Genomic DNA, 23433 nt, shown 5'->3' with positions numbered 1-23433 from the left:
ACCTCCCAGGTCAGCAGGAAATGAGGATACAAGACATGAGCTGTCATTAACAGACCAACTCCCATTGAGCCTCCCCACCTTCTGTCTCTGCCCATTCTTATCAAACAGCCAAACCTCAAGAGACTTTACTCAGTGCTGATAAGAACACCAGCATCTGACCTTTAACTCTGCCCTTCTTATGCAGAGCAAGGGCAAAACATAATCAACTGCCACTGATTTTTTTTTCTTAATGAAAGCTTGAATAAGCACAGGCTTTCATTTGTTTTGTAGAGCAGCATGTCCATAGAGAGTGTTAGCACCGTAAGTTTATACTCACAGCAAAATTTTTAACACTGCAATATGAAATTTGCCTTGAAAATCAGTGAAGAAGGACAGATAAAAATCTCAGTGTTTAAAACTTACCTGAATGGCGAGAGCATTTGGTTAAAAGTTTGTCATGTTGATAGCAAATGTTTTGATTTCCAAGATCTAATGGAAAATCTAAAACAAACACTTGTGCATGTGAAATAAAAAGGAAGAAAATACCAAGTTCTCAACAGAACTCTTATTTTACTAGATTTCAACTACAACTTGTTCTGCAATCTAAGGCTGATTTATAACAGCTGAGGGTCATGGTTTTTTTGCAGTCTAGTAAGACACAAAGTAGTAGTAAATGGTACATTACTTGCTAGAGTGCCAAAGCATTTGTGGATTCTGAGATTGATATTTTTGCAACATGCATTGATCAAACATTAAGTCACGGTGGAAGAGCCCTGTATATTTTGGAGGAAGAAAAGAGATGGGAACCAAGTATTTTAAATAAAATTTCATTTATCAATATCATTTAAGCCTATGTTTATGCACATTATACAGTCTTTAATATTACAGTCATAGCAGATTCTAAGATAATGTTCATTTTGAAAATGAACGCAGCTAGCTTAATATTCCTATTGCTGTCATCAATTAAAAGGCAGATGCACAAGATAATAAAGAAACCAAAGTGGATGCCATTGACTTGATATCATACTGTTAGCGCAAATCCATCTTTTCAAAATAAAATATCCCTTTTGTTACTAGGAGATATTGTTCTTTTTGTGACAGCCATACCCTCCTGGGAACTTTATAATCCTGTAAAAGCATTCATTGAAGTTATATATGAATGATCACCTGAGAAATCTTTCTCAAGAATGTGAATAAAATACGAGCATTTACCAGGTTACTGAGTTGTGCTATATTATATTTACAGGAAAATAAACTGTATAAACATCATAAAAAACATCAGTGCACACTTAATGTACATGAAGGTCATGGCATTCAAGTGTAGCAGGGCCTGACCCCACCTCTGAATTAAGGCAGCACCATGGAACGCCAAAAAAAGAACAGTCCAAAATGGTTCTTCTTAAACAGCTTAAAATGCTTTAGAAACCAATGCACTGAATAGTAGTGAAGAGAATTAAAGGATTGAAAACTGTTGTACAGGACAATTTGCTCTTAAATGCTTACCTCACACACACGCACACACACACACATATACATGAAATACAGGCATACTGCAGTAAGGTAAATTAGAAGTGTTCTGCTTATATGCAAGTCAGGGGAAACAAATACGTTTCAGACAGTTCCTCATGCATAAGAAATTGCTTCTCACGTCACTCTCAGGTATATGGTTGCATAAGGTGCCTCCTGCATTTGGATTTAATAAAATACAACTTACAGGTCCTGTTTCAATCTGATATACATTCACATTACTGATATAACTGGAGAAACTGTTCTTTATTACAATAGAATGAGATACAGAATTCCAACACAGATAACATTTCTCAGTGGGTAAAAAATTGCAGGACGATTTAAAGACAGATTATTTTTAAATTATCATAGAAAATGACATTAAACGGGACAAATCAAAGGAATCTGGGGGAAGATAGAAGGATGAGCTGTATAGACAGAACATGGACACAAGATTTTAAAAATCCCACACAACTATACAATTGCTTTCAGTGTGTTTCCAAATGGGTAAAGTACCTTCTGAGTAAAAATCATCTGCTTTTTTCTCCATTACATTTAGGTGCTGCAGGGTACCTTAACAAGTAGCTACTGAAACATGTGGTAACATTCACATAACTTGACCCAGTGCATTTCATTCCAGGTTCACAAGTTCTTGCTGAAGGAAGTTCAAGGCAAAGAAATACAAACAGGGTTCTCCTCACCAATCCATCCTCTATGTAATGGTTTTCACTATAAATAAGGCATAGCGGTTCAAGTACTACCTTAAATGTAATCAAACAATGGGAAAGAAAACCACCCATGAACTCCTGCCAGAAAAGTACTCTGTTAGGGAGGATAAAAAGCACTGCTCAGACAGTCTGAATAGGCATGGCCTCCTGCGCTGTCAGGCTCCTCGGGCTCCAGGTCTTCAGGGTCTGGGGGCAACTGGTCAGCATCTTCATCAGAAGTGGAAGGGCGTGTGAGGATTATCCGAGGTATCTTCAGCAAGATGTGAAAGATTTCAGAGAAAAGAATCAAATCAAGAGCAGGGAAATGTTTAATGGGAATATTTTAAAGGGACAGGGGAAACAGGTCATGAGAAAAATATGTGAGAGGTGTAACACCATAGAGAATCATAGAATTGTTTAGGTTGGAAAAGACCTTTAACACCATCAAGTCCAACTACTAACCCAGCAGTGCCAAGTCCACCACTAAACCATGTCCCTAAGTGCCACAACTACCTGTCTTTTAAATACCTTCAGGGATGGTGACTCAGCCACCTTCCTGGGCAATGTGTTCCAATGCTTGAACACCCTTTCTATAAAAACTTTTTACCTAATCCAGTATATACCTACCCTGGCATAACTTCAGATCATTTCCTCTTGCCCTGTCACTTGTTACATGGCAGAAGAGACCAAACCTCACCTTTCTACAGCCTCCTTTCAGGCAGTTGTAGACAGCAATGAGTTCTCCTCTGAGCCTCTTCTTCTCCAGGCTAAACACCCCCAACTCCCTCAGCTGCTCCTTACAGGACTTGTGCTCCAGACACTTCACCAGCTCCATTGTCCTTCCCTGGACTCACTCCAGCCCAATGCCAATATCTTTCCAGCACAATGTCTTTCTCATTGTGAGGGGCCCAGAACTGGACCCAGCACTGGAGGTGTGGCCTCAGCAGTGCAGAGTAGAGGGGGAAAATCCCTGCCCTAATCCTGCTGGTCACACTATTGCTGATACAGGCCAGGATGCCATTGGCCTTCTTGGCCACATGGACACACACTGGCTCATAATCAGTCAGGTGAAATCCAACACTCCCAGGTCCTTTTCCACTGGGCAGCCAGCCCCCAGCCCCTCCTTTTCCACTCTGCCCCCAGCCTGTAGCTCTGCATGGGGCTGTTGTGACTGAAGGACAGAACCTGACACTTGGCCTCATTGAACCTCACACAACTGGTCTTGGATCATCAATCCAGCCTGTCCAAGTCCCTCTGCAGAGCCTTCCTGCCCTCCAGCAGATGAACCTTCCCACCCAGCTTAGTGTCACCAGCAAACCTATTGAGGGTGCACTCAGTCCCTGTTGTGGTGTTATTCCCCGACAGCGTGCTGCAACAAGTCCCCTCATCCAGATCATTGATAAAGACATTAAAGAGGACTGGCCCCAGTACTGAGTCCTGGGAGACACCACCAGTGACCAGCCACCAGCTGAATGTAGCACCATTCATCACCATCCTTTGGACCTGGCCATCCAGCCAGTTTTTCACCCAGCAACAGTGCCCCTGTCCAAACCATCAGCAGCCAGGTTCTCCAGGAGAATGCTCTGGGAAATTAAGTCAAAGCCTTTACTAAATTCTGGGTAGACAACATCTAAGAGGGTCACTTTGTCACAGAAGATTAGGCCAGTCAAGTTGAAGTTTCTTGGATCCTCTTTCCAGCCCCTCTTCTAGATGGGAATCACATTTGCCAACTTGCAGTCAACTGGGACCTTCCCAGTTAGCCAGGACTGCCAAGAGATGATGAAAGGGGCTTGGTGAGCACTTCACCAGCTCTCTCAGTACCCCTGGGCAGATTCCATCTGGCCCCATGGACTTGTGTGTGTGTGTGTGTGTGTGTGTGTGTGTGTGTGTGTGTGTGTCTAAGTTGTGCAGCAGGTGTTGAACATTTCCCCTTGATTATGCAGCTTTCATTCTACTCCCTATCCTTGTGTTACAGCTTAGGGGACTGGCACCCAGAGAACAACTGGTCTTGCTATTAAAGACTGAGGCAAAGAGGGCATTAAGTACCTCAGACTTTTCCTTATCCTTTGTCTCTGTTTCTTACCACTTCCAATAAAGGCTGATTCCCCTTGGTCCTCCTTTCATTTTTTGTTTTATGCCAAAAAGCCATTGATAAAGCAAAATTAGGACAAATTGCCCTCTCCTCTCATTAGCTAATCTCTTAAAAAACGTTCTCTAAGTGAAAAAAATATTTAGATTTTTTAAAAAATAAATACAAGTAAATATGAAAAATTAATTTAACTTCATTATTCATCATCCCCCTGAAAGCAATAAAGGATCAATTAAGAACCACAAATCATATGAATTATTGATCTATGAAAAATTGCATATTTCAGCTTCTTTACTGACAAAACTTACTGACAAAAAATATTAAAGGGAAACATTAAGAGAAAATATAAATGTTTAAATTTGTCAGTAAAATATGCATACATGGATTTGATTTGTAATTTTTTTGGACAAAACTTTGTGTTCTTTGAGAATCATATTGCAATGTTTTTAAATTAATTTAAATGCTGTAACTGAGGGAAAAAAACAGTGTCAGGCTCCTAATGTATAGTCATATAATGTATCAGTAATTGTTCTTATCAATGAATGGATTATTACAAATTTCACTCTGATGCACAAAATCATCCTCCTTTTTACTGCTTTCCAAAAAAGATTTAACATGTAATGAAAACATATAAGGGTGAGCCAATATATCCAACAAACAGGCAAGATGATAATGTATAATAAATAAAGTGGCCATCTTACTAGCAGTATGAAAATTTTCAGGAAGTTAGAGCTTCCTATTTATCGGCTACTTCTACTTCATGAGAACATTTATTGTTGACATCACACAATTCAATTGTTTATATATTATTTTCTTGCTGTACATAATTTGATCTAGGAAATGACACAAGCATATAGATGCTTTGTGGCCGTTGCACTTTCAGCCAGGAGGTTTCTGCATTGAAATAATTATTCCCCAGCCTCCCCTGACATTAGGTCCAACTCCCCTTGGTCATAGCACACTACACATAGACACCAAAGTGCAGGTGTCAGTCCAGAGCTGAATCTTACCCCTGGTAGGTGTAAACTCATTTTAAAACCATGTGTAAATTTAGTGTATACCCTGGTGTACTGAGCACCCAATTATATACCTTTTTTTTTTGCCCCTTCTTTTTCTTCTGCTTAAGTTAAGAAGGGCACATTTCTGGAAGCTTTTAATAACCTATATAAGATCCTAAGGACTGGCAAAGCTACAACTCCTGGGAAGATGTGCTTTTGTCATGCACACATGACATCCTATATAAACTTTCCTTGCACTGGATGGTTCTGTTCTTTGCTGAAAGATGCTTCTTGCTTAACAACAGCCAGCAGCTTTGCAGTACAGCAAATGCACATCTATACATACAGGTGGTTTACTAGGTCACATAATGAAATTCTGACATCTCAAGAACTACTGAAGAAGTCCATGCTCTAAGTTACCTACAGTCATATCCAGGACCAGGCTTTGCATTTCATTGAGCTGTCAGTTGAAAGCTCAGGGAAGACCTTTCTTTGTGTACAGCGCTGTTCAAAAATAGATATGTGCAAACCTCCCCATGACTGACATGTATTTCATTAGCAATGCAGAGTCACCCGTACCTATTTGTCATTTTGAAGAAAAGACCTTAGCCATCTTGAAAGTCACTTTTTTAAGTACTCTTTTTCAGCATGGTTCCTACTCCCCAGTTTCCAAAGAACCAAAACTAATTCTCAAAAGAGATTTTCTTCAAACATTTCACGACTGCTTGCATACTATCTTTCAAATATTATGATGGAACTAGGTCTGAAAACTATAAAATAAATTTAATTGGCGAAAAGTGCTCCTTCAACATTACTGAGGTGATTGTGTTAACTGCTCCACAAAACAGATGGTGTTGGGGAAGTCTTACATCTAATCTTTCATGTTGCTGCAGGTAAAGAGGAAGCAGCACTAAAGGAACAACCAATTTTCTACAGCAGAGGCTGAACAGTGTCTCAGCCCAGAAGTGCTGCAAAGGCTGGAAACCTGCACTCCCAAGAGAAGAGTGGGCTCAGGTCTGACCTACAGCAGCCCCTCTGTGCCCTCTCCAGGCAGGTGAAAGCTCACCCAGACTCTGACTCACGCTGATTTGGAGACATTCTGTTGAGTCCTTCTAACAAATCAAACGTCCTGGTCCAAGTGCAGCGGATCTCTGCCCCTCCGCTTTCTGCAGCTCTCCCTGCCCACTCTCCCTCTGAAACCCCAGGAGAACCTATACCGCTACTGTCCCTAAACCATGGCTGCTCCTTCCCCTGCAGCCAGTCATCCTCCTCTGTGCCTCTCTCTATGACGGGGTGCTGAGGAGCCCATTTCCTCAAGTCTGAGTCATAGGTACCAATGAAAAAACAACTCTCAGCTGAGGATGGTGCCAATTATGCAATTGCAAATGCAACCAAGTAGTGAGCATGCAGAGGTCTAACTCAATGAAAAGAGGCTCAGGCCTCTAGTCTCTCTCCTCTTGCAGCAAAAGTTAGCAATTAATCTCCTCTATAAGCCAAAACCAACACAGAATGGATGTAAGAAACACACATCACATTTCTAACCACAGTGGCCTATCTTCACCTAACCCTCCCCTAAGAACCCAGCATTCTCTATCACTACCTTCCCCTTCACCCAAGCTCCAGGAACATCACAGTATAAGCTTTATCAGCTTCCTTTACTCTTTCAGTTTTGTTAAAACAAAACACAACAACAGCAACAACAAAAACGAAACAAAACAAACCACAAACAAAAGAAAGTGACAAAACTCAACAACTCTAAACTTGCATTATATTTTGTTATATCCTTTTCCCAAATCCAGGGCTTCTCTTCCCAGAATCCATGGGGGATTTTACCTTCACTCTCTTACCTCAGCATTAGCCTATTAAATAGGCAAGCTTTGCTCTTGGAGCTTTTCTTTACTATTTGTATTTGAATGTACATTTTCCTGCAAAAAAAAAATTAATGCCAGTGTAGGAGGACAAATTATCTAGATTTCCTGTTAGTCCATTGTTTTCTCCATTGGTGGTTACTCAGCAGTGTTTGAACTTGTTTAAAATTCTTCTGTTGAAATTGCAAAGTCCTCCTACTCACTTTCCATTGTCATGCTTTAAATATCATTATTTAAATAATATCGGAACTACTATTCAATCTTAAATAGTCAAAATACATAGAATACTTTTTCAGAAAAATGCATAAGTTACTAATTTTCCATTTTCCCCTGAAATTACATTTTCAGTGCCTAAAAAGTAAACTTCAAAATGGACATGTCCTGTAGCAAAACCACTGGGCTCACTGTGGAAACTTCTTCCATTACCTTGTTTGTGTTACTTTTTTGAATATAACCACTAAGACTTTCTAGACTAAAAAAAAATCAGTTTTGTTTGAATCACACATAACTAAAAATCCAATTATTCCAGACACTCTCATTTAATGGGATTAACAGCCTACATTGAAACTTGGAGTCCTTCAACTGCAGCACAGACACAGGGCTGCCTGTGCACTCCTGGTCCTCTGCAAGAAGAAGTAAAATAAAGCCATGTAAACAACTTGGGGCAATTCAGCTGCAGTGTTGGCTGCAAAACTTATTTCATACTGAAACAGGACAGGAACAATCCCACAACTAGCTATGATGCTTGAAAGCAGTTTTTAAAATAAAATGTGATAAATGAGATGTCTTGCCAACAGGTTAATATCCAATAATTTTTAACTTTCAGATGCGCACATATGCTTTCCTTATCTACTTCTAATCAAAATGTCGGTCCAAAATGTTGCAGAACAGTCCATAAAAGACAGTACATTATGTCTTTTTATATTTTTTTCAAAACTAAAATGGAACAGAACAAAGCCCATCATTTTGTTTTTCTTTTAGAAGCCTTTCCCTTCCCCTGGCCTCTCCCAGCCCACAGGTCCTTACTCCAATATTAGCCAGAGAGGGAAGTTCTCAAGGCAACAGTCACAGTTACAAACCAAGCTTCTCATCAAAGGCATAGCCAGCAGCGACGGGGCAAATCACAGCTGCAGCAAGGCCAGCTGCTGGGGACAGAGGCTACAAATCAGAAGGTGAAATGACACATGAAAGGCCAAAGTTTGATGGAATAAGGGCGGGAAAAAAGAATCTGGATTGGCCTTTTCTAGGAAGAAAACCAGACATACTTTTAACTCTAGTTCAAACAGGTAAATTTTAAAAGAAAATATTCCCAGCTAGAAAACACCTGTAATACAAATGCCTGCCTAGCTCCGTTCATATTGAAATTTGTATTTAAATAATGAATATGTTTAAAATTTGACTTTACTGCTGATCTGCACTGGCTCCAGTGCTAAGGATGGTACCCTTAACTAAGGAAAACAGGGGAAAACAAAATTATCAACACAGTTAAGAGCATGTGCAGGGGCTTATGTAAACCTAATGAATAATGTTATGATTTTGTACTTAGTCTTACCTGTTTTGTCATCACTGGGAATGGAAGTAGTTTTTTAGACCTGAACAGGAAATTTAGACTTCTCACTAAACAATGAAAACAGTCCTTTGCTAGGTGCCAAAGATCACATTTGATAATGACTGTATTCACAGAAGAAACTGTCTAAATCAAATTTAGTAAAGTAGGGCATTTACTCATGCCTAAAAAATACTACACAGTTGGACCTTTAAATAAAATTTTTTAAAAGAAGATGCAAAAATGCATCCAAAAGAACAGCAGAGAAGGAGCAGATCTGAGCTGCACAGTTCACAACAAATCCAATGGCATTTTTACGGAAGTCATGTCAGCAGCAGTAGCAAAAAACAACCTTCCTCCCAAAAATAAACAAGGAAATACAAGTCAAAGAGAGAGAAAGAGATCCAATTAGTTCCCTGTGAGTTCATTACTCAAAGCAATCCCACCTCCAGGTGGGAGCAGGCACAGCAGCTGGACACGGCTGGGGCAGGGTCGAGGGGCATGGGGCAGAAACTGGCTGATGCACAATTGGCTGATGCACAGCTGTGTATGAAAACACATGCATGTGGAAACCCCGTCTAGGCGTTCAACACAGCTCCCCTTTCACAGCGTATCAGAGATGTTCCAGTAAGCATGTGTTTTATGGTGTACCCTCAACTCTCCTGGTCATAGAAATCCCTGGCTGCATCCCTTTCCCCAGCACTTTACAATGCTATTTTACTGCTGTGTTTGACCTCTGGCCAAACCCCAGAAATCATAAAGTCGGATGGGGAGAGAGGTATAAACCTCTCCTGCACTCTGGGGAAGATAAATCTTTGGTGAGGCATGGATGAAGCACCTCATTACACTTGGCTACAAAAGACCTCTGCACAAGGAAGTCTGTGTGACCTACGCTGCTGCACTCAGGGAGCAACCAGCTCATTACAACACCTTTTGTTACTTGGGGCTGGGAGAGGGAAGCACATAATTTAGTTCATCCTTGCCCTTGGAGCAGCCACACCACTCTCAAGCACCAACAGAGGAGCTTGGGCACCAAGCTTTTGGAAGTGCTGCCTTAGTTTTGTGTGCAGCAGCCTGGTAAGAGCCCTGAGAAGGGGCTACCACACCAGCCCATCCCTCTTCCCTGTTGCTGTTCCAACACTGTGCACAGTGATTTACTCCAAAATCTAATTCAGCTCAGTGTGATTTCCTGGAAGTCAATGAACCTGACAAGCAGTAAAACACTAGAACAGGTTGCTCAGAGAGGTGTGGATTCCCCATTCCGGGAAATATTCAAGGACAGGTTGGACAGGGCTCTGAGCAATCTGTTCTAGTGGATGTCCCTGGTCACTACAAGTGGGGTACAAGATGGCCTTTAAAGGTACATTCTGACCCAAACCATTCTATGATTCTATGGAAATTTCCTCTGTGTGAATTTTCTAGATATTGATATATTTTACAGCCCAGTTTTAAAACTGAGTATTTTCTCTGCTTCTTGGAATAGCAAGAGAACATCTTGCATGTTTCATCTGTCTTCCAGCATGCAGTATATATAACATTTGGTCATGTCACATTTAGAGCAAAGCTCCTTTCTGTTCTTGCTGTCTGCCAAGTGCCTCCCAAGGGCAATGCACAAGGCAAGAAAGATGGAGCTCTGTCAACTCACAACAAAAATGGAAGATCAATCCTCATCATGTCATATCTGCAATGCTGTCAAGCACAAAAGGCATGATGATTCAAATTGTGTATGAAAAATTGTCCTTGCTCCATTTCTTTCATCTTCAAATGTACCACTGGATAGTGACTTCCCTGACACTGGAACCTGACTTACAGATTTTCATATAAGTGCTTTCATAGAAGCATGTAATCTTTTATGGCCTGATGCTATGAAAACATCAAAGAAAAAGCATTGCTCGGACCACATCAGGAGACTTAAAAGGCATTGCCCCCATAAGCTGTGCTACCTGTGGTCCAAGTTGCCAACCCTTTGATTTTTTTGGAGAAAAATCATCACCCCTGTGAAAGGCAGTGGCTGTCAGAAAGCCTGCAGGAACTCAGTGCAGTCTCTTCCCCTGCAGTACTCCCAGAGTCCATGAGGATGCCTTTCACAAGGGAGGACATTGCTTATCATTTGTGTAGCTCTTTAAGTACCTATCCTCTTTTATTCTCAAATAATATTCTATCCTACAGCACAGTTCAATGTGCCTTGCTTGAGTCTGTCTTTTGTATGTTTTTGCTTATATTGTCTGCAGTGCTTATATTGTCTACCATATGATGGGCTCATTTTGTAGATTTTCTCCACCTTGGAGGTATTTTAATATGGTAACTTGAAAAGATCAATTAGTGTCCTGTCCTTTTAAAAGGTTTTTCTTATTCAGCATTTTTAATTACAAGCTTTGAAAAATCCAAGAACTTAAAGTTTGAAATGAGTCAGTTTTGACTGAGTATGTGAGAAAAACACTTAAAAGCAAGAGAGGAAAAAAGATACACTGTGCAAACAGAAGCATTTGTTGGGAGCAGGAACTTAATTTCAAATTCACAAAATAAGTTCCCTAACCACTACACTATGAAGGCAAACACAGTGTCTACAACACACACCTTTTATCTTCCATCTTTCATCGTGACTCAGAAATACTCAGTTGCTTAGATAAAAGCAGAAGCAACCTAGGAGATGAAATGGAGGAGGCAATCACATGGCACATGGGTGCTCACACTCCACTGGAGCTCACACAGTGACTAAGGTGAGCTAAACCAACAAGGCTCACAGGTTTCTCTGCAAACATGTAAACCTGCACAAGATGCAAGGCAGTGGAGAGTTAGATTCCTGACTTCTAAAACAAACTCAGCTTGTCAGAATAGGGAAAAAAAAAAAACAAACATAAAAACACCAACACCCTTACCTGACAAGATTAAAAGAGTCATGAAAATGTTTTGGAGAAGAGATAAAGCAGTTCCTCATGAGAAACTTAAAGTAGTAGACGTTATGGTGCTATAGGTCAGTCAAACACTGTATGTGATGTGAGCAAGGTCTTTGCTGTTTGAAACAAGCTTAAGAAGAAACCTGGCTTTGTTCATCATAAAGACATTCTGAACCTCACTTTAGTTGTCTCCTTTTACACTGCTTCTCTGACCTGAGTACTCCACAGGCTTTGCTTTTAAAATTTAACAAAGTAAGACGATGATTAAAGAAACAAAAGTTTTATTTTATGTTGTATGATTTTAATTTTCTGATATGTTTAAAACATGCTCAGATAAATAAAGAAAGGGTTTGATAATTAGATTTTTGATGATTTTTAACTAATATAAGTGGATCAAGGTTTTTTCCTGAAAAGTCTTTATCAACTGGAAATGAAGAAGGTAGATCTGCTGGGATTCTCATCCATGTAAGAATTCTCACAACTCTCATATGAACAATATGAGACAAAGGCAGAAGACCAGCAACTGCATACTGTGGGAGATGGTGTATCTGCTTATGCACTTTCTGCAGGCACAAGAGGATTTCATTTTGATACATGTTACAGGTTCTAGTACACTTGTCTGGTTGGGCTTTTTTGCAGATTTAGGAATGTTTGGTATCTCTGCATTTTTAACAGAGCAGCCAAAAAAATTGGCTTTTTTAGCCTTCTAAAGAAGTTCTTCAGATTTTTTCAGTATTATAAGCTTCATCTTTTATTTATTTATTTAATCACACAATCACTTTTAATTGTTATCTCTCACTTTAACCTTGCTTGAAAATCTTAGTATCAGTGACACCTGTACTTCTGGTGAACTATATGAAAAGATATTATTGAGGAAATTCCCATGGCAAAGGCATAAAATTAAATCAAAGAATATGCTAACAATTTAAGTTAAATACTAGATTAAAGTATCTTGAAGACTTGATATTAATTACAAACTATCTAATATCCTTATTATGTTAGTAGCCCCAAAAATGAGTCAAAGAAGATGGCATGATGATGCATGTTAAGAAATTATAGAAGATGCTGAAACCTGTCAACACTCTCCATTCAGTCAGACAAAATCCTCTGGGAATTTCAGTCAGAGCTTGAATAAAAATATTTATGATAGAAAAAGATTGTGAAGAGTTGGCTCTATATTTGAGAGGATGGATAGGAAACAATAGCAAAAATGAAATGAAGACTCCAGAATCCAAGTTAAAATTCCTTCTGTTAAAGTCAGCATGGGCATTTGTTTATATCTCTGATTTTTTTTTTAATTTAAGTTCAATTCAAATATATATATAAAATAAAATAAAATATGTTTTCATATTTTTGAGGTGTGATTTGCATAACTGAGGCAAGTCTATAAAATACTGTATGCAACAACTATCTACTTGTAATTAAAGTTCTGAGCCCTCTATCTAAATGTCAGCAAAATACTCAATTATAATTAAAACCAAGGAAGATTCTCATTTTTCCTTTGCAAAACAATGACTCACTGTGAAAGAACATTTCGTTTGTCCAATTAATTACTGGTCATTCACACTGTCATGAAATCTTAAAGCTGACACAAAGGGGTTGAAATTGAGTTTGGCTGGATGAGTTAACAATTACATGAGCCTTTTAGAAGCAGTTAGAGCAACCAAGCCTGTGGAAAACAGAAAGGAAACCTGAACCTGGCAGCAGCATTGCCTGTTGTAATGCCAGAGCAGCTGGCACGGAGATGGGGTGGGCTGTGGCTAGCAAGAATGAGACAAATATTATCACAGAGAGCATATGCAAAGAGGATGTTTATTAAAATACAATAAAAACAAACAGATGAAGACAGTATCTGCTGGAAGGCAGGATGATGACATGGAAGAGAGGGAGAAGAAAGATGACACCATCTGGCACATACTCAGTTTTTGCAGAAAAGTAATAGGAGTCTCTGGTTTCTCTGCCATTATGCTTCAATCCTTCCCTCCCTTGATGCAGACACAACATCTATTGAAACCTGATCAGAAACACAAAGGAAATGAACCTTCCTATATTCCTAGCACAAAAGAAGATTCTGCATTAAGGTCCTACTGCCACCTGCTTATCTGAACATGCAAAGCAAGTCCTCCATGAGAAGCCAGGCTCTAAATGTTTTTCAGATAAAAAAAAATTTCCTTCAGTTACTCAGGAATAAGAGAGACTTCAAAGTGAGAACAGATGAGGAACAAGTTAGCAGGATACTCCCCACAAACCCATAATCTCTAAAATTGATGAATGCTGCTCCAGGTTACAGGCAATAACATCTATCATTTGCTACAGCACAAAGATTTTGATTTCAAAAGAAACAAAACCAGAAATACAAATGCTTCTTCACAAAAGAACTTGCACATTGGTTACTTTTGACACTTGGAACATATTCAGGTTTTGACTCCCTCTGAGTACTCTGCTCTAAGTTAAGTATCTCTGTCTAATCTGCCTCCTCCCCCTACTACACTTGAACAAGGGGAGTATACAATATAAACACTTTAAAGGGAGGCATACAATATAAAAATACAGTAATTTCTCCTTTTTGGATGAAAATACTAAAAGTCAGATACTACAGCAACAGATCCAGGCCACCATCAATGCATGAATAAGCCCTTCCAACAGTGGTTCCTCTAAGAGGAACCTCATGCTTCCTGCAATGCTGATAAAGACTAAGAAATAGCTACCAGGTAAAACTGAAAAAAAAAAAAAACCAAATTGATGAAAGTGTTTTAAGCTGGAAAATAAAACTGGTCTAAGTCGTGATCTCAAGATGATGTTGGAGGCCAGAGGCCTCAAAATAAGTTTCTTTAAGCAACTAATAGAAGAGAAAGGCTTTCTTAGTCTATCTTATGGACAAGAACTGTAGCTCAACATGTCAAAGAGTGACTAACAGAGGAAACCAGAGAAAAACAGTTGCATGATCTATTTTATTTGCTCACTTTTTCAGTTAACTAACAAATCATGCTAGTTATCTAAATGATTAATAAAAACTGATATGGTCTTTGATTATAGTCTTTTATATAATATACATACTTTCACTTTTGGCCATTAATTGGGTTATGAGTTATATTAATGGAGAAAGATTTTAACAAAAACTGAAAGAAGAGGAATCAAACAAAGCATTCCTCTGGCATTTGCTGTAGGAGAAACAGTTGTTGCTTCCTGGTACTTCAAGCTCCATACAAGTAAGATGCTTTTTGACCTTAATTATTCAAATACCTTGATCTTATTGTATCTTCCTCGTAAAGCCATAGTTTCAGTGGTGCATATAGATGACCAAGATTAGGGTAGATCTTCAGAGAGTTGAACTTGCTACAGAAGTTTAAAAAAGTAGATTTCTAAAAGGCACCCTGCAGGCTCAGCTGTTGCCTTCTGTGACATGTGCAGTAGGCTTTCTCTCACTAGTCACCTAAAATACAGGCATGTCTTAGCCTGTGACACAAGTTCCCCCTCCTGTCAGAAGATGAAAATGGTCACCTCCAGGTAGCAGTTCACCCTCTCCCTCCTAAAAGAGGGACCCTGGAAATGCTGCTCCTTGCATTAACTAGAGACAGAGTCCAGACAACAGAGTGATGACTCAGACTAGGGGAATGGACACCGACCCAAATTCCCCAAACCAGAGTGCTTCAAAAGCTCTGCTGTGCGATGTGGGTGCTCACCCAGGAGCTGAGCTCCTCCAGAAGCCATGTCCCAGCTGCAGTGACAGACATCTAACTGCTTGGTATGGTATCTGATCTTTGATATGTGTTGAGTTCTGTGCTAGTCTTTACTAACATTAATATAAAGACAACACAAATATTAAGACAACACAAATTTCTTAGGTAAGAGTGACTTGTTATTTACTGGGGCCATCCTACTTACTGTTATGACATGGTTGACTGTCGGGGAGGGGCTGCCCTTGGGGGAAGCTTCAGTAGGACCAGCATCAAGGGCAGCAGGCTCTGAAAAAAAGGTTGCCTTTAAAAGAAAACACCAGAAACATATTTTTATTCTGAATGCTGTTTAAGAAGAGGAGTTCCCTCTCTCTCAAGTTAGTATACAAACACCTGGCCCTACTGCTACATGTGGTTGTACAACAAAAGCAAATAACATTGCAATTCTTGCTGTTTCCCATTTTTGGTGAATTTTATATTTGAACTGTTGAAATTACCAGTTCAAGAATAAGAAGTTGTTACACACAGTGTCAAGAGGAAAGTGCTTGTTATTTGTACACAGATTAGTCCTGTGGTCAAAACAGCAGTATTTCTATACCACACCTCATTAATTCCTTCTCGTCACACACACACACACAAAGCAGAGAGTTGTTTTCTATATTCTTTAAACAGATGAATGATTCTGCCATCTTGTGGGAGATGGAGAAATCCTAACTATTCGTACAATAACACCAGGGTAGAACACAAAGGAACAGAAATTTCTTCTTTTTTACTTGTTTCACTATCAATTAAGTGAACAGCCATTAACACCCAGTATATTCCAAATAATCCCCAAAATAAATAATTAATTATAGCCTCATGGAGGAACCTGAGCAACAGGCTTGATTTTTAAGATACTAACTTGACCAGAAACTCTGCTCAGATGTTAAAGGTACAGCAACTAAAAATCCTGGGTTTTTTTCCCCAGTCTTCTGATAATATGAAATATGTAGAGAATTATTTACATTCTCTCATTTGTTACAATACCTTTCATAAAAGAAAAAATGTAAAATTATACAGATTTTTACCTACAATTAACCTTTTAAGAACTGTCAAACCAACACAATATTTACATATTATGGAACACCACCCTCTATTCATAACTCCATAGCATAGTTTTACAAAATCAGTAGATTAATTTATCATTAAAGTCTTTGGCAGATACAGATTGTACCATTATTCCTGACAATTTAATAGACATACAATATTGCTTGCTCTATCCCACCTTAATTCAACATGGACCATGCTAGAACAAAAACTATTAATCTAACCAAGTATAAATGACAGTTTAAGAGAACAAGAGCTGAAAAAATATGGACCAGTTTCACCTTAAAGTAATTTTATAGAGGTTCTCTTCCTACTCTATCATTCTCAGCAGGTAGAAACCAAATGGTACCTCAAAAGTAAGTAACACAAAACTGTATGCGACCATTTTTTCCCCGTTGTTGTTGGGAAATTCTGAAGCTCAAGAATGTGGCTTCTGCTAGGAAAGATGAGGCTTGAGGTGGAGTACATTTATTCCTTGGCACTGCAAGCCTCCATCAGGGGACTTACTTTGAGCTGTTCTTATCCCACCAAAAATTACCTTGGGGAAAAAAGCTCATCTAGTTTATAATTCTTTGTTGTAATTGCCTTCAACTTATCTAGTAAATCTAATACCATGTCACAAGAAAGCTTCTTGGATCAAATATTGCATTTATAGTTACATAGCCACTTACTAAGACCAATATTTTCTTTTGTAAATCATTCATTTAAATGAATAATATTTTGTTAAGCACTATGAACATAAAGATCTGACAACTACAACATAATAAGAAGGAATACAACAATTTAATGTTATTATCATTGCTTATAATGGCAAGCATCTAAAAAGCTAAGGCAAGCCTAGATCTGCATGTCAAGTTCCCCAACTCTTAAGTGATTTGATTTAAAGACAACAACAAGAGAACACATTCCACAGTGACAAACAACCCATCTACCTCAGCCACTCTGTCTCCTGCTTGTACACCAGCCAAGTTTGGTGGACCATCTTTTGGCAGCCGTGCAATCAGGATCCCCTGGTAACACAAAACATAGGTTTCAGAAGTGACAGTTTCTCCCACTGTACTCCCAAAGATAAAAAGCAAATGGGAAGTAATTAATTTTCAAGACTTATTGTTTTGTTGCCTCCATAAAATTAAAAACTAAATGCCTTAGCCCATTAGCAAGACAAAAAAAAATGCCTCCATGGCTGACACATACAACAATGAACAAAAGTCGGTAATTGTTTACACTGTGCCATGGGGAACACACTGGAAAACAAAGATTTATTTAAAAGATCAATCAGTGAGAAGATGTGTGAAATATTTCTCTCAAATCAAGCTAGCCCCTGGGAATAAGCAAATGAGATGGGAGAGGCATGTGGATTGCCAAGGAAGTGACCCCAAATTGAGGCAGAAAATGAGAATTAGACAACAGTGTTTCAGCCATCAGGTTGCCTTTGCAAAATCATTGGTTTACAAACAGGTATCTCTCCCAAATCATCCTTTCTGGAGCTGTCCATCTAAATCTAATGCCAGATCCTACTCTGGGAAATAAGCTACCTATGTTTACCCTTGTTAGCTTTAGAAAGATGGAAATGTTACATGAAGGACAATCTCAGAAAGCAAACAACAAAACACAATAACACAAGGAACTACTCATCAGTCTATTTGTAACAATCACTAGATAAATTTTTAATATTGAAATGCACCTCATCACTTTCTTTACATGAAGATGAGCCCTTTCCACCAGCAATGCTAATACCAAGACTCCCCATCTGACTGCATACAGTAATGGTTACCTGGAAAAGAATTATAATGGTTAAGTGACCTGATTAATCAAAAATATTGCCTATTAATTATGTGAGCATTGAAAATCTACCTCCCACTCTGAACACCAGCAGACATGCCCCTGGAGAGCCCAGCCTAGAGAAAAATGGTGCTACACTTCAACACTGGCACATGCAGGACTTATCACCACTGCTTTGAAACCATGGACTGAACGAAGACTCAGCTCAGTGCCCACCTGCACATTCCTTTGACTTGGCCTCACAATACCAAAGTTGCATGCAAAAAGTGAGATACATGACTACAAGGAAAGTGGGCTTTATTGGAGTTTTTTAATGGGAAATTCTTTTTCCATGTACACCATGGGGAGCAATGACAACCCTCAGCTTACTCTCTTTAAGGTAAGCCTCATGATATCTGCCATGCAATGTCCCCCCTTCTTTGCATCTTTCACAAATTGCCTCACCCACGAGGAGCTCCCCACAGACACAGGGACTGCCCCACAGACATGCAGAGCCCCCAGCAGCAGCAGCAAGCCCAGCCCATGCAGCGGTTCCAAACCTTCAGCGGGGGCGGCGGCACATCCAGCACCCGCAGCTCCTCCGTGGTCCGGCCGCTCTCGCTGGGGAAGCTGCCTGCTGCTGGCACAGGTGGCTGCACCCTGGTGTTAGATCCTGGAAGAGTCTTCCCTTTCATTGCCAACTTGTGCTTTTCTTGAAGTGTTGTTCTGGTATTTCTTTGATCTCGCGTGCTTTCGTTGCTATCAAAAAGGCTGCCAGAAAACTTGGAAATAGGTTCCTGAGGGTTAAAGATAAAAAAGGTGAACACGGCAACAGCAAGGAGAATGTGAAACACAGACCTTACCCAAGCTAACATGAACTTGTTCCTCACTCTCACATTGCTGTATGATAGAATTTATTTCACTGAAGATAAAACTGGAACTTCACAGCAAACATACAAAGATTTCTTCTACCATTATTTCTCTGGGCATGTTTTGCCCTCAACACTGGGTTGAAATTGAAGAAACAAGGAAAAGACTGGGATTTTGTATAGCCTTTCACTAGATTCTCTGCCACACACAAGCACATGTAACACACACATATCCATATGTGCATAAATCCTGCAATGCCCTGTGAAAATGGCAGAGCATGAGAACAAGAGTATTTTGGGCAGCCTCTGGCAGCTCTGTAGCACTGAATCCACTATTCTGGGGGAAGGAACCACACACACAAGGCAAAGGAAAGATATTTCCCTACAGAAAAGAAAACACTTCTTACAGTTCCTCAAAACTCACATGCCATTCTTGGGACCATAGGTGTGAGAGGGAAGGCAAGCCTCTACCTTGCATCTACGTATCTAAGACTTTGTTTCAGTCACTGGATTGACTTCAGTTGCAAATGGCAGTGAGTGGAGACCTACAAACTTAAATGATTGAGGAGTCCTCTGGAAATGGAACCTCAAAGGTGGCGCACACTAAAGCCTACTCTGAAGTTTGGCCCTAGGGTTAACCTACTCCGATATGCAGTGAGGAGCTCACAGTGTCACCCTATGTTTAGCTAAACCACAAGGGCTTGAAGAGAGAAATACACAATTAAAATACATCCACTAAACAATTAAAACTTCAGATAAGTTTGACTGCAAAATATAGTGAAGTTTTCCAGCTATCAGTTATTCCTGGCAAAGGGTTAAATAAAATTCAGACACAATGCTCAAATTCTGTTCACATTTTAGGAATGCTTTACTTATATTTAGTTGATTTTTGCTTCTTAATTTGATGGGTTCATGTCAAATCAAATCTTCATATTGCCCAAATCCTTCTATCTTCTGTTGGCAGTAAAATGATGCAGCAAACACACATCAACACCTCTGAAAATAAACCCCATAAGTGTTTTTCTAAGCTTAAAAGTTTAATACCAAAATAAAAAGCAGTGGCATTACGTGGAGCAGCTGTGCAGAACTCCACTGGACAGTCTATGTTTCAATCTATATTGGCACTTTCCCACGATCTCTTTTTGGTTGAGATGAAAAGAAGTATTGCCAACTCCAGGGAAAGCCTGCAAGGCATGATTGCTTCCCATTTTCACTTAAAAGGGAATTTCCTTAGCTTTGACTCACATAAAACATTCATTACCTTTCTTCTCTTGAGAGAGATTTCTCCTAAGAGTGCCAGGCTGGCTGACCCAGACACGTCTGCAGTGCTGTGATGCTGTGGGTGCCAGGGAAGAAGGCCATGAGCAAGAGCCAGGACTAGGGGCTGCAGGAGGGGGCACACCAGCAGCACTCACGGGGGCTAGGAAGGAAGCAGAGGTCCTGGAAGAGGAGCAGGAGCCCCAATTCCTGCCTCATCTCCCAGCTAACATCAGGAAGAATGGCGAGCAATGCCCTGAAAGGGAAAGGCTGCAAAAGTGCAATCACCGCCTTCTTTTCCCAGGCTAGGACCAAGAGGACAGCCAGGCTGCAGCACAGGTGACAGACACCTGGCAGGCACAGGCTGGAGAAATTACAGCAGGCAGGGGCTTACAGACATCAGCATCCTGGAAGAGCCTCACCCAAAATTAAGATGCAGTAGAGGAGCACTGCAACCTCACTTTTCTACCATCCAGGCCTAGGGGGATGCTGAGCCCCAAGTGCTGCCAGCAACCTACTTACCTGAAAGAGATGGAGGGAGCTTGGTAACTGGGGGTATAAGTAGGAGAAAAGTAAAAAACGTGTCTCATCACTGCTCAGGTTACTCAACCTGCAGGTCAAACTGTACTCTTGAGGGTTGGATGAATTAATTGCAAGCAAAGTGAAGGAATAAAACATTGAACATAGCTGTGTACCCTCTGCGCAAGCAAGGGTATGAGAGTATAAGCAGTGCAGGTCCCACAGACCCCAAAGTGCTCTGCTGCACAGCAGTGTGAGCAGCTACAGCCTCTTCACAGACACACATTGTTTCTCCCAATTTCAACACTACTTACATCATCAGGATCCTCGAGTTCCTCTGCTTCTTGCTCGGGACTGATCCTTCCTTCTCTCCATTTTCCATTAGCAGAGCTGAATTTGTACAGGTTACCACCATGAAAACCTTCCTTCCCTTTCAACGAGGCCCAGCGAGAGCCCTGGGAGCTCCAGTTATGGCCACTGTACAGTTTAGGAGACTTGGGAAGCCACTTAATAGAGTCCTGAAGGAAAGAAGACGTTTAAAAAAAAGGCAATGAATAGATTTTAAGAAAGCAAGTGAGGTATATAAGTGCAGAAACTGCCTGGCAAGTTCTGCAAGGTATTTTAGATTCTTGCAAATACTGCATTTCCCTTTTTTACCCTTAGAAGTACCTTCAGTCCCACAAAGACACCAGTAATGCCAGTAAATGGGCATTACTGGTGATACAAAGAGCAAGCAGAAGCTGCTGAAAATAGTGGAAGCCTTTAAGGACTTATAAGAGCATGGGACCAAGCCTACCTTCAGCATCGTAAAGAAGAATTAATGATTGACAACAGTCTTCAATAAAGTGCACTACTGAGAAAACAAACAAGAGTACTCAGACCTTCAGTGACCATCTCATCTCATGACCTGAGTTTAAAAAAGCTATTAAGTCCCTCCCCTCTTCATTATTCATTAAATAAAATGTTTCATTTGTTGAATGGTATCAATAGAAAGCACAACACTTAATTGATCTTTTAAGGATTGCTCATTTACAAAGTGATTATAGTTCAGTTTTCCCAAAATGCACATTACTTATTTGCATCCAAAATCCTCTTCTCACTCAGAAGTTTATACATGACAAGTTGTGTCAAGGTTGCTTACATACCTAAATTTCACTGAATTTTAGAAGTAATTTTTCAAAGTAACCTTTATCTTTCTTTGAAGCTTTCTTTAAATCTCACTTCTGCATTTTCTTACAGTGATACAAATCCAATGGCAAAAAGCAGCCTGATGCCAAACAAATGAGATACATCAGTGAAGAAAACAAACTAATGAAAACAATTTTCAGCAAGCTTGTGGTGGGGCAATCAGAAGGACATGGTGACTTTCACATGTTTTAACAGGTATTTGATTGAGATTTAACAGTTCTGTAAGTTTCAAGTTTCCTATTTAAATGTACAAAGGTTATGTTCACACACACACACGCACACAGATACGCTACTGCTACCAGCAACCCAAACGTCACCATCTCTATTAGATCTAAGGTGGAAAAAGACAAGGAAATAGGACAAGACTGTTCATGCTGGACACACTGATTCATCTTCAGCCGCCAAAGAAGGTTGTCCCCTTGGGATTCTTCATTTCTCTCAGTTTTAGGATGGCTGAAAATACTAGGAAATGGAAATGGACAGCATTGCAGCATCTTGCGTAGACCTTTCTGTGAGTCTTGAAAAGATGATAACCCCATCACAGGATTATTTGTACTGTACAAGGAAGGCATGATTGGCCTTTTCCTGCATGAAATTTGCTGTTAAATCACATTTTGAACTGCACTGACACTCAGTGATATGGCTATTTGCTGGTAAATAGCCCATATTTCTGGTTATTCTAAACCACATTGCTCAGGACAGTGGAGCTGATTGTCAATTTAGTTGATCAATGGGAAAGCAGCACAAACAATCACAACACAGCAGTGGCTCCCTTTCCTCCTGACAATTCAAACTGCAAGGCAGGATATCTCCTGACATTTCTTCACACTTGTCTCAAATAAGGAAATATAGGGTGCCCTTAACCAGAAACTTTGCTTTCTGTGAATATCAACTAGGGGGATAGCAATTCTAATCAGACAGAAAAACAGTACACTAGGTGAAATTGTTTGCTAGTGGCTTGGACAGTTGTATTTCAGACTGATGTGCCATCTCTCAATGTTCAGGGTATTTCAAGACACTGCTTAAATCCTTGTCAACTTTTAAGCTCATTAGGAATTCAAAAAGCAATTTCACTCTAAAAATAAACATGGGTAGAGTGAAGCATTTAACTTCTTCCAAGAAAACATCTCATCCTTGTTTGACCCTGATCCCTAATCCTAAACAACATCTTCTCAAACTGAGCCTGCCAAATTCTGTAAAATTCTCTCAAAGTAACAGACAGATTTCAAATTAAACTTATGCTGACAATCCCTTCATCATTTTAGGCCTAGACTCAGCTGCAGTGGCAGACTCCTGTATGCAAAGTAGCATGGTGATGAACATCAGTAGATTTTACATCCCTATGCCCCCTGCAGTTCAGCTGGGAACACAGAGCTACAGGGCACTCCTGCTCCCTGTCTGCCTTCTCCTATGGCAGGATGCTTTTCCTCATGCTGGCATCCAGCTGTAAGGAAAATTCAGTACCTGTTTAACACCTGTAACCCAA

The 23433-nt window shown here is 39.9% G+C and overlaps 1 protein-coding gene across 1 annotated transcript; it reads right to left on the bottom strand.

Moving 5' to 3' along the window:
- Positions 1–1814: 1814 nt before the first annotated feature.
- On the bottom strand, positions 1815–21564 carry LOC137470007 (uncharacterized). Its single transcript, XM_068182989.1, has 7 exons — positions 21556–21564; positions 21074–21277; positions 18675–18911; positions 18038–18127; positions 17286–17363; positions 15476–15571; positions 1815–2463 (listed from the first exon to the last, which is right to left on the bottom strand). The coding sequence occupies exons 1-7, from the start codon at positions 21562–21564 to the stop codon at positions 2311–2313; spliced, it is 867 nt and encodes a 288-aa protein (XP_068039090.1). The 3' UTR covers positions 1815–2310.
- Between the last annotated feature and the right edge of the window lie 1869 nt (positions 21565–23433).

This window comes from Anomalospiza imberbis, chromosome 3, assembly GCF_031753505.1.
Source record: "Anomalospiza imberbis isolate Cuckoo-Finch-1a 21T00152 chromosome 3, ASM3175350v1, whole genome shotgun sequence".
Lineage (NCBI taxonomy): Eukaryota > Metazoa > Chordata > Aves > Passeriformes > Viduidae > Anomalospiza > Anomalospiza imberbis.
The sequence above is the reverse complement of the archived record's forward strand: the minus strand, read 5'-3'. Positions and strand labels throughout refer to the sequence as shown.